We start from the raw sequence: 12,386 nt of genomic DNA on the forward strand, positions 1-12,386 counted from the left end.
TTGATTTATGTATTTATTATTATTTTTTGTACAATAAAAAAAGTATGTTCACTATAACCAATGTATACAGTACAACACAAACAAAAATTGCAAGGGAGAGAGAGAGAGAGAGATTGGAGTGGAGGGTGACCTTAGGCAGACTGAAGAGAGGGATTGTCATGGTCAGATTATGTTCTCTCCGATTTGGACCAGATTGGTGGGGGTGCTACGCTAACCCAGAAAGTGGAGGATTTACTTGGCTGCTCCCTTGAACACTTGAAAAAGGAATCCAGAAATAGTTGCTTTGCACATTGCCTCTTCTAAGGCAACAACTCATAGTAGAAACCAAATTCTAGCATAACTTTACATTGCACTTTAGAGCTTCGTCCAAGATTAGGGTCTTCATCAGTTAACAGATTTAGGCCGCCTTTATCTGTAACATTTAATGCTTTCAATATTGATTTTACTGTTGGGCTCCATTCTTCTTTAACCTCTAGGCTTTTGCTCGCTGCTATCTCCTCCTCTTGAATATGATGCTTTTCAAGTGCAAACACACCTTCATTTGACAATTCTTGATGATGCGAATCAATTAAATCATTAACATCAGTTTGCCTCCACTTCAGTGAACCCTATCTTTTTAGCAAGTTTTACGCATTTGTCTTTAGTTTGTGCATAATCTTCATTGGTATCAGAGCCTTTGAAGGATTTGCTAAGATCTAGACATAACTTATGCCACGAACTCTGAATACGGTTATGTGGAACTTCACACCATGCAGCATCAATGGATTTTAAAGAATTTTTTTATATTGAAGACTCACCAATATTACTGTACACTCATCCGTTTGTGGTCAGTCTTGTCAATTATATCAGCCAGAATGCACTTTAAATACTGAGCCTTAAAAGATTTAATCACATGTTGGTCCATAGGCTGGAGTATTGAGGTTGTAATTGCAGGGGAAAAAAACAATCTTGATATTGGAACAGACATCAACAATACTGGGTGGATGGCTTGTGGCATTATCAAGAATAAGAAAGATGTTGAACGGAATTTTTTCTGTCTTGCAATACACTTACAAGTCTGATCATAACTGAGATCCAAGATAACTACTGAATATAACAGCAGTCATCCACCCTTTAGGGTTTCAGTACAAGTACATGGGAATGTAGAACGTATTGTAACATTTAAGGACATGAGGGTTTTGATAGTGGAAAATGTACACAGGTTTCAGTTTATTAGCACCAAAAAGAAGTGTTAGCCGATCTTTCACCACCTTAAAGCCAGGCGCAGTCTTTTCAGCAATGGAAACATAAGTGTGATCAGCCTTTTTTCTCTCTCTCTCTCTCTCTCTCTCTCTCTCTCTCTCTCTCAATATAAACCTGTTTTGTCGAAGTTGAATATCTGTTTGGGTATGTACTGTCCCCTCTCATGGAGTTTTCCTTAAATATGGTTGTGATGCATTATTTCAAATTTAAAATAATGTGATTAAATTTGTGTAATTTAATCACATGTTGTACACGCATAAAGTAAGAACTATATATATAATGTATTAATAACAAGTGGTTGTAGTGAATAGTAACAGCTTAAGAAGAATGATAATTTAAAAAGGAATGATATATTAAAATATTTGGACAGTTTATGGACAAGGGGTACTGCTTAGTAATAGCAGAAATACCCAAAAGACCATAATGGAATGTAGATAAGTAGATCAGAGTACGAGTTGAGAAATGCTGACCATGTCCGATAAAATAAAAGTAAAATAAAATAAAATAAAAATAATAAAAATAGTACTTAATGCTATAAATCAAATGTTTTTAACTTCTTCATCAAGGTTCAGCAGCCAAAACCAAAGGAAATACAGCAAGAAGTAAGGTCTCTGTTTCTGATATGAAATATAACATAGCAAGAGGTAAAAAAATGAGCTGCGTATATTTCATAGCTAACCCAACAGAGACAGAAAGGAATAAAAAATAAGATCAAATCTAAAATAAAAAGGTAAAATCAAGATAAAACTAAATAAAATTAAAATAGCAAGCTATGCAAGAGGAAATTTAAATATAAAACCATGCAAGAGGAAATTAAACAAAAGTAATATAAAATGAAGAGAAAAGGAGGACACTTATTGTGGTGCCAAGCAGGAGCCGGTGATATGGACTGAGGGGAGTAAACATCAGCCTGGCTGTATCGGTGAACCAAAGTAGTTAGCAAATTAGTTCCCTGTGTATTTATAACATGTTAAAGTAACCTCAAGTGTGGGAAAAGAGAAAATGTAAATAGGTCAAAGTTAACATTAGCATTAGCATTAGTAGAGGCATTTGATGCAAGAAAGCAAGCTTATGCAGCATCAGCCAAAAAAAAAAAAAAAAAACCCACTTCCACTTCACCCCTCTGTTCGTTCAAAATACCTGTCCAGCTGAGCCTTAAACTTATTTAGGCTATCAACCTCCACCACAAGGGATGGCAGTCTGTTCCACCAACCAACCACCCGCTGGCTAAAGGCAAATTTCCGCACGTCTATCCTACATCTGTCTTTCCTCAATTTGAATTTATGCCCTCTCAGGTGATTTTTCTGAGCTAGAGGAAGAATCCCATCAGCATTGAGCATGCTTAAACCATTCAAGGCTTTATACACCTCTATCAGATCACCTCGCTGGTGCCTAGTCTCCAGACACTGTAATTTGCAAAACTTAAGCCTTTCTTCGTAAGAGCACCCCTTTGTTCCATTCACTAATCTTGTTGCCCTTCTCTGTACTCGTTCCAGCAGCTCTACGTTCTTCTTGAAATGAGGCCTCCAGACCTGTATACAGTACTCTAGGTGTGGCCTGACCATTGCCTTATACAAGGGAATAATCACCTCCTTATCCCTGCTGGAAAAATTCCTGTATATCATTGACAATACTCCATGAGCTACTCTTGCAGCCCGTCTGCACTGCTCAGAGAACTTCATATCTGCCTGCACAATCACCCCCAAGTCCCTTTCATTCTCTACCACTGTCAGTGTAGTACCACAGAGTTGATACGTTGCTCTGGGGTTGCTGTTTCCCATGTGTAGTACTTTACATTTGTCAATGTTAAACTTCTTTTGCCACCTCTCAGCCCATCTGCTCAACCTTTCCAGATTCTGTTGCAGCAGCATAGTGTCAGTAGTGTCCTTGACAACCCTGCCAACCTTTGTATCATCTGCAAACTTGGACATTAAGCTTGATATACCATCATCAATATCATTTATAAATACAGAAAACAATAATGGACCCAACACTGAGCCCTGAGGGACTCCACTAATAACATTAGTCCACGATGAGCAGTGTCCATTGATTACCACTCTCTGTCTTCTCCCCCTCAACCACCCCTTTATCCATAGCAGCAATTTGCCTCCAATGTCACACTGCCCCAATTTGTGTAGCAGTCTTCCATGTGCAACAGTATCAAAAGCCTTTCTAAGATCCAAGTATATAATATCAAAGTTATTCCCTGCATCCAGTTCTTTTGTGACTGCATCATAGTATCCAATCAAGTTGGTCAGGCAAGACTTCCCCTTAACAAAACCATGCTGTGTCTGAGCTATAACTGAAGTCTTGTCTAAATGATCCTGCAGTGCTTCTTTAACCAGTGCCTCCATTAATTTTCCTGGAACAGAAGTTAAGCTCACAGGTCTATAATTACTTGTGTCAGCCTTTGATCCTCCTTTGTGAATTGGGGTCACATTTGCACATTTCCAGTCTATGGATACCTCCCCTGAGTCCAAGGAAGCTCTCATAATTATGGCTAAGGGTTTGCTTACTTCCTTTGCTGCCTCCTTTAATATAACTGGATAGATCCCATCCACCCCAGGTGCCTTTCTTGTATTTATCTTCAACAGTTTCTCCTCCACTTTACTCCCAGTTATTTCAAGATTCTGTAGCTTACTGCTAGAGTTGAATACACCTCTGGCATTCCCCTTGCTGAATAACTCCTCATGTGTGAATGTCGATGCAAAATATTCATTTAGTTTGTTAGCTACCTGAGCAGGATCATCAACAGTTGACCCATCAATATCAAGTGGACCAATCTGATTCATCCCCTTCCTTCTAGAGTTTACATAAGTAAAGAACTCTTTGCTGTTTTTCTTTGCATCCCTTGCCAAGGATTTCTCGTAATCTGCCTTCGCCTGCCTAACCTCCTTTGTAACTTGGTTGCACATCAACTTGTATCTATCATAGGCTTCTGTGTCATTTGTTAATTTGTAAGTATCCCATGCATTTTTCTTCTCTGCCATATGCCTCATTAGTTCATCTGACATCCATTTTGGCCTAAACCTTGAATATTTCTTAGTTGGTATGTAAAGCCTAGTAGCTTCCAAGATAAGTTCTTTGAATGCTTCCCATTTTGAATTTGCTGTTGGTAAAATCATCAGTTGGTCCCACTGTATAAAATTTAAATACTGTCTCAGTCCATCGTAGTCGCCTTTACGGAAGCAATAACCCTTCCCTTTACCCCTAATGGTAGTTACCTCTTTCAGTAAATCCCACTTCAGCACACTGTGATCACTGCCACCTAGTGGTTCATTTATCTGCAGATTCTTAATGCATGAAGAATCACTGCTGATAATCAAATCAAGAGTATTACTCCCTCTAGTTGCCTCCCGAACATGCTGATGTAGAAAACAATCATCCAATAAATCCACAAAAGCCCTGCTAGTGTGTGAGTAACCAGCCCCCAAATTCCAGTCAATATCTGGGAAATTAAAATCTCCCATTATAAGACTCTCTGATTTACTGGCCCACTCTATTTCCCTGTACAGTTCCTTATTATACTCATCAGAGTCATTAGGCCTATAGCACACTCCTACTCTCAATTTTGATCTCCCAATGCTTATGTCACACCAAACTGACTCAACACTGCACTGTCCAGCGATGTCGACTGGCTTCACTTCCTTGGTTTTTATGTGTTTCTTAACTAATAGCATAACCCCTCCCCCCTTCCTATCCTGTCTATCCTTTCTGTAAACGTTGTACTCCCCAAATTGCAGTTCTGCATCCCTTATATCTGTGTGACACCACGTCTCTGATATCCCAACAATATCTGCCTTTGATGTTTTGAGCAATACCTCAAATTCATCAAATTTATTTACTAAACTCCTAGCATTGGTGTACACGCAAGTATACCTGCACCTGTTTCTATTCTTAGCTACCCTAACACAACCCATGTGTTTACTTACCAGTGTAATGGGGGAGGTGCTCGGGAAGTCCGGGGTTGCGACCAATAGTAGGACCCTGGACATAGGACTGGGAGTATACTTCATGCATTTAAGTCAGTAATATTATTATAGTATAATAAATATGACTAAGTATTCTAAAAAAAATTAAAAATTAAGAAAAAACAAAAATAACCATCAAAACATAATACCCTCGTGTTTAGCCAATTGGTGGGCACAAGTTTTCTAGACAGTGAGATACCAAAGAGGCTAAGCGCTATAGTCTGTACATTATGTATAAGGATATCAACTTGCTATTATATTGTTAATATCAGTATGGCTGTCAAGCAACTTTTTCTATTTAATGATATTAAGTGCTTTCTTAAAATGAAGTAAAGCTGAAGGGAAATTAATGCCAAGAAGTTTATTATGGAGAATTTTGATATTGTCTAAAATCAGACATTTATTGTTACATATGGTGGCTATCCTGATGCACTGAGAGGGTATTATATTTGAATGTACTTTTTTTGAGATGCTGGAGTGCCAGTGGGTGAGGCTGACCACATTAAAGTTAAAGGCATCTCTTTTGTTATATATGTACATTATGTATGAGGATATCAACCTGCTATTATATTGTTAATATCAGTATGGCTGTCAAGCAACTTTTTCTATTTAATGATATTAAGTGCTTTCTTAAAATGAAGGAAAGCTGAAAGGAAATTATTGCCAAGAAGTTTATTATGGAGAATTTTGATATTGTCTAAAATCAGACATTTATTGTTACATATGGTGGCTATCCTGATGCACTGAGAGAGTATTATATTTGAATGTACTTTTTTTGAGATGCTGGAGTGCCAGTGGGTGAAGCTGACCACATTAGTATGTGAGTTATTGATGTTAATGTCCAGGTATAAGTAATTAGCAGAAAGGTCATCGTTATTAGTTCTTTCCAGAGTGAGTTCTGGAGGAAAAATACTAGCAAAGTCCTGTAGATATGTGGGGTAGTTAATAAAAACAAATCATCTATGTACCTGTACATACAGCAATACCTGCATAGCACTGATAATTGGTACTGAAACTGTACCGTGTTATGTGAAACCGTGCTGGTTGAGGTATAATTATAATGGGTTTTAATTGAATGTGTACCAGAGAAACAGTCTATAAACAATTTATAATAAATCTATAAACAATGTGGTTGATAGCCAATTAAAAGGATTTGAAATTAAAAATATTGCAAAAATTTTATTAATGAAAGGTAACATCATTATAGATGAGAAAAAATCTTTGTTTATTTAGGTATTTCAATACCTAAATCCGTTGAAGCATTCTCTTCTTTTTTCTCAGTGTACAAGTTTTTGTAGCATCAAAACCCATCTTGTAAAATTTGCCATATCTTGATGCTACATTCAAAATCTGGATCTCCATTCATAATCACCTTGCAGGCCATCTCAATTCCTCCCCCCCCCCCGAAAAACTTTCTCCAATTCTTCTGGTGAAAATTCTTTTGGGCTACTTCAGTGTTATCCACTTCAGAATTGTTTTCCTCTTCTTCATATGCAATTTGCTCATCAATTTCAAGGAGAGTTACATCATCTAAGTCATTTGCATGTGAGTCAATGCAGTCACGTACATTGGCAGTGTCAAAAAGTTTAAAATCCCAAGTCTTTTCCAATCTTCACAATGTCTTTGGCAATTGTCTGAATTCGTAATTCAAAACCAGTGAAATAATTTGCCAAATGGGGCAAAACATGCTGTCAAACAGAATGCATGTTGTTGGCAGTGAGTTCTAGCCAAGATGCGAATATATTTTCAATCGTATTTAAACAGGTAAAAAATAAATTGTGAAATAAAAAGCTATCGTGTCGTCTTGTCAGGATGGAATTAAGAAGACTGAACAGAGTTGCACGTTGCCGGTGACTGCCTGAGGGAATATATTGGCACATGTGCATGTGAGACAATAGAGTTGGCACTGCAGCATATATGCAAGCATTCCTAGGCTACAACAATGCAGCCTAGGAACGCTAGGCTGCATTGTTGTCTAGGTTATTGAATGAGTTTTAATATGTAGAGTAAATTTTTGACTTAAACTTAATTGAAAACCGTGTTATAGTGAAACCCATGCTGTTTGAAGCCGTGCTAAGCAAGGTATTGCTGTACTTATATCTGAGGGTAGGGTGGGTTCAGACCAGTATAGATATAGGTTAGCTCTGACACAGCTAGCAGGGCTGCCCATAGGCGTATCTTTGGTTTGCAGGTATACAGTGTTGCCATCAAATATGTAGTTATTGGGAATACAGAGGTTGGTTAGATTTTTCTAATATCCAGGATTGCAATTTATAATGTGCTTATAATTATTGTATATTTTATTCAAGATTGATTTTAAATTGGTTAGATCTATGCTTGTAAAAAGACTATTAAGTCAAATTTTTGAATGTATATAAATATTGCCATTATTCAGTGCATTTATTACAAGTATATTGTTATTAATAATTCTGCTGTCTGGTAGGACAGCAGAATTCAGAACTACTCAAACTTATCCATAATAAGTTTGAGTAGTTCTTCTAAAGCTTTATGAGAATAACTGTACTTACAAGAAGTGATGAATCTAAAACCAGTGGAGTTTTTGTAGAACTTAGTAATGAGGTAAATGTAAGGAAATCTGTAGTTATTAAAGTTAATTTGTTGCAGAAACCAATTAATTTCTTTGTGATTATACTGCTGTTTTGGTGATAGGTTTGTAGGTAGACCTGGAATTAAGTTGTGCATTTAAAGTCTGTAAATAAAAAGCTTTATAGGTAATGGCATAGTTGTTAGAGGCTTTGTCCGCTGGAGTGATGACAAAATGTTTATGTAGATCTGCTAATTGTTGTTTAATTATGGAAAAATGGCATTTAATTCCAGCTGAGGGGTGACTATGTGGCATTTATGATTTATAGTTAAGGAATATTTTAGCTATCACTGAATTTATCCATAATTGGAAAGCTTCACTGGGGATGTTATGATTGTAAAATAGCTTTAAACAGAAGTTGAGTAGATTTTGATATAATTGCATTTTGAAAATTGTAAGGCTGATTTTAGTGTATAAACCATCTCAATATTTTAATATACCATTCCTTTTTAAATGAATGGTAAATTTCTCTTTCATAGATATTTTCTCATTATCTTCCATGCTATGTCGGTACTGTCTTTTTTGGCATCTTTCCATTGGTGTTGTTTTATATTATTGATAATTATTATGTTTCATATTTCATTTATTACTTTATATTTTTTATGTCTACATGATTTTTATGGAGAGTCAACTTTCAAGTAAAATACTACACAGGTAGAGTACTATAAATTTTACCACAGGAGTTAAGCTCTATATAGCTCCTCAATACACTCCTCAAATTTGAACATTCTCATTTAACACACACACCACACAGAGCAAACCATCATCTGATACTTCCAACTTGAATAATGTTGAGTTTACAGCCTCCTATTCTGATCATCCCCATTCCTATTTAAAATTTAATATATGCTCCAACAAACTGTGTCTCACATGCCCCTACATGCATCCTCAGCATGATACCAACAATACTGATGAACCTATATTCTGCAAATGCAGCAATGTGGTTTACCTTATTACATGCCTTACCTGTAACATGAAATATGTAGGCCAAACAAGTAATAAACTGAACCTTAGACTCAACCTACAGAGATCAGATATCAAGAGCTACAGTAACTGCAATAACTGCAGCAACTCTGAACAGGAAATTGAATACAAGCATTTCCAGTCACATTGCTTTACCAACATCTACATGGAAGAGAAATGAGATGCCAGCAGCAGAAGAACCGAAAAAACAAGGAACCACCAGCTTACCTTGGTAAAGAAGACTTAAGCAGAAGATAGAAGAATTAAGAGTCAAGATAGGTCAATGGGGTAACAGGGGGTAAAAGAATGCAAAGAGCAATTAACTATTGATGCTGCAGTTATAGAGCAAGCCTACAAGATGCACCACAACCTATACACGCCTACATCATTTTCTGTAAGGCCTTCAACTCCATACCCCATAGCTGGCTAACAGAGATGCTAAAGTTCTACAAAGGCAATTTGACAGTGACAAACTTCCTAGAAGCAAACATGGCAAAATGGAGTACCACCATCAAGGTCAAGAATATCACAACCAAAGTGATCCCCATCAGGAGAGGAATCATTCAGGGAGATGTCCTAAGCTCACTGTGGTTCTATCTAGCACTCAATCTACTATCCACCATGCTCAACAACAGCAAGTATGGATATATAACCTCAAGCAAGGAAGGAAAAACCTATACACCATCTCACCTGATGTACATGGATTACATAAAGCTCTACGCAGCAACTGAGAAACAACTCCAGCAACTACTCTAGGTCACCAAAAAATTCAGCAATGATAACAGGATGGAATTTTGTCAAGACAAATGCAAGGATTGCATCAGGGGAAATTAGTCAGCAGAAATTACCAGATACAGAATGGTAAAGTGATCAAAGCTATGACAGAGGGAGAGACCTACAAATAACTGTGGATGATGCAGGCTCAGGAGCTAAAAGTACAAAGAGATCAAGGCCTGCCTGACTGAAAAATACCATCAGAGACTCTGAAGCCTGCTCAAAGCAAAGATAAATGGGGGGGAACACAGTAAAAGCCATAAATACCTATTCAGTCCCAGTACTAACATACTCCTTCAGAATCATACACTGGACTAATACCAAGTGGGAGGATACCACGAGAAAGATGAGGACAATGATAACCAAGAGCCGTCAACACTAACCAAAGTCAGCTATGGAGAGACTGACAATAGCTCAGAAAGGAGGAAAGGACTTGATAGATCTCATTGAACAACAGACGACAGCAAAGGATTACTTCAAAAAAAAACAGCAGCACTCTACCAGATCATAAGGAAGATATATGAATGGCATACTCCACGAAGCCAAAAAATGAGCAAAGAAGACACTACAATGACCTACATCAAGACAACATAGATAAAATGGCTTCCAATGAATTATTCATGAGCGGGACACTCTTCCCAGAGATTGAAGGATTCATGCTCGCCATCCAAGACCAAGTAATCAACACCAGGAACTAGAAAACATACATTGCAAAGGAGCCCATAGTGTCAGATGACACAATGTCAACAATGCCACTTGGGCTCAGAAACAATCCAACACATCACTGCAGGATGCAAGGTGATCACCCAGATAGAGTACACTCGTAGACACCACCAAGTAGCCAGGATATCAGAAGCTAGAGAGGAAATAACAACTGAACAGAGAAAGTGTACCATATTACAAATACGAACCACAGGCTGTACTAAAGACCCCAACCTACAAGCTGTATTGGGATGGCTCCATAATAACGGACAAAACAATCCCGCACAACAGACTGGAAAAAAACCCTTGTCGACAAGAAGAAAAAGGATACCTATCTGATTGACATAGTGTTGCCCAACAGTGGCAACCTCCACAAAACCCATGAGGAAAAGATCCAAAAAGCATGCAAAACTAAGACAGGAGATAAATGAGATGTGGCATATGTAACAAGTAATGACCATCATATCAACCACTGGTATGGTGCCAAAGACCCTACATAATAGCTTAGCAGCAATTGGTCTCCAGAGAACACATACAAGGAACTCCAGAAAGCCACAAACCTGAACACCTGTAGGATAGTCAGAGAGTTCCTCAACCAACAGTAACACCAGACATAACAACTGCCCTGTACACTTGGTACCAGTACCCATCAGGAGGTGGAAACATAAAGTAATAATATAACAACAACAATAAATAATAATAATATATTCTAATAAATAAAAGTTGTACCTGATAGTAATGTACTACAAATGTATAATCCCCAATTTCTGGAACTGATCCCTGGATATCAACAACAGCATCATTATGATCCAGATAAATAAGTCCTACTTCATGTCCATCCTGAACAGTATGGGGCAGCTGACTTGCAAAGCGATCTTCATTCAAACCACTTTCAAATTCAACCTAAAATAAAGATTAATTACTAGCAAAATTACTGCTAATATAAGTTGAACATGTATTAGTTTAACACCTTAGTAAACTTGTGTGATATAAGATAAGAAAAAAGTTTGTTAAAAATTAAGTTACAATTACAATGATGTTTCTTATCATTCAGTTAAAAATTTTAGTTCAAACAATTTTAAAATGCTCAGTGCAACCTTAAAATACTAGCTATTTTAAATTGATAGTTATAATTATTGGGAAATGTTAAGAATCACAATTATAATTGCCTATAATTAAGAACATCAAATTAGATATGAAGAACTTCTAACAATAGAAACAGGGATTATTTTTAAAAAATTAAAAATATTATATATTTTATAAAATAAATCAATCTGGAGGAAATAATTTTGCCTATTTGGGAAGATATGCTAGTAAACTCATTTTGAAATGTTTTGTGTAATTAACAGGCTGTGAACTGTTAACTGAGAATAAAAATGCATGTGATGCATTTTTATTCTTCTGTATCTCCTGATATAAATTATCAGGAGATACAGAAACTTATATATAAACCAATCTGCAATCAAGTCAGAATGTAGGTGCACAAGATAAGGTAGATTATGAGAAATCTCTGGCAAGAGTGAAAAGGGAAAATAATAAAGACTTTTTACTTATGTAAACACTAGAAGGAAAGGGATGAATCACCTAGGTAGGCTAGATGTGAATGGTTTAACTGTTGATGGTGCTACTCACAGTGCTAACAAAGTGAATATATATTATGCAGCTAGATTCACACACAAGGAATTTTTTGATATGAGGTTGCCAGAAGTAATAATAAATTACAGTGAGCTAAATGATTTTATGACAGTCAAGAGAAAAGTGAAGGAGAAATTACAATTCTATTAAGGGAGACAGCAAAGGAGATAAGCAAACCTTTAGCCACAGTTATGAGAGCATCTTTGGATTCAAGAGAGAAGTGCCCACAGACTGGAGATGCATACATATATACTAAATTCACAAGGGGGACAGGATCAAAGAGTGACATGAGTAATTACAGACCTATTGGCCTGCCTTCTGTTCTGGAGAAGTAATGTTGTCGTTGTTGTTGTTGTTATTTGGTTTTTAGGAGCATTAGCAACTAAGGCCATATTGCTCCAGGATATGCGGTGGTCATTCCCTGACCTTTCTGCATCCTCCGTATTTGGTGGTGACAGGCTTGAACCCCAGTCTAATCAAGAAGCATGTGCTAC

General features: G+C 37.0%; 1 protein-coding gene across 1 annotated transcript in view; it reads right to left on the minus strand.

Annotated features, from left to right (window-relative positions):
* Positions 1-12,386, minus strand: part of LanA (laminin subunit alpha) — a 1,178,005-nt gene that overhangs the window by 814,935 nt on the left and 350,684 nt on the right. Inside the window, exon 18 of the mRNA XM_090374120.1 lies at positions 10,987-11,160. Within this exon, the coding sequence (XP_090230246.1) occupies positions 10,987-11,160 (174 nt within the window). The remainder of the gene's footprint in view (positions 1-10,986; positions 11,161-12,386) is intronic.

This window comes from Mastigoproctus giganteus, chromosome 5, assembly GCF_048544385.1.
Source record: "Mastigoproctus giganteus isolate SK-2022 chromosome 5, ASM4854438v1, whole genome shotgun sequence".
In the NCBI taxonomy this organism is placed as follows: Eukaryota; Metazoa; Arthropoda; class Arachnida; order Uropygi; family Thelyphonidae; genus Mastigoproctus; species Mastigoproctus giganteus.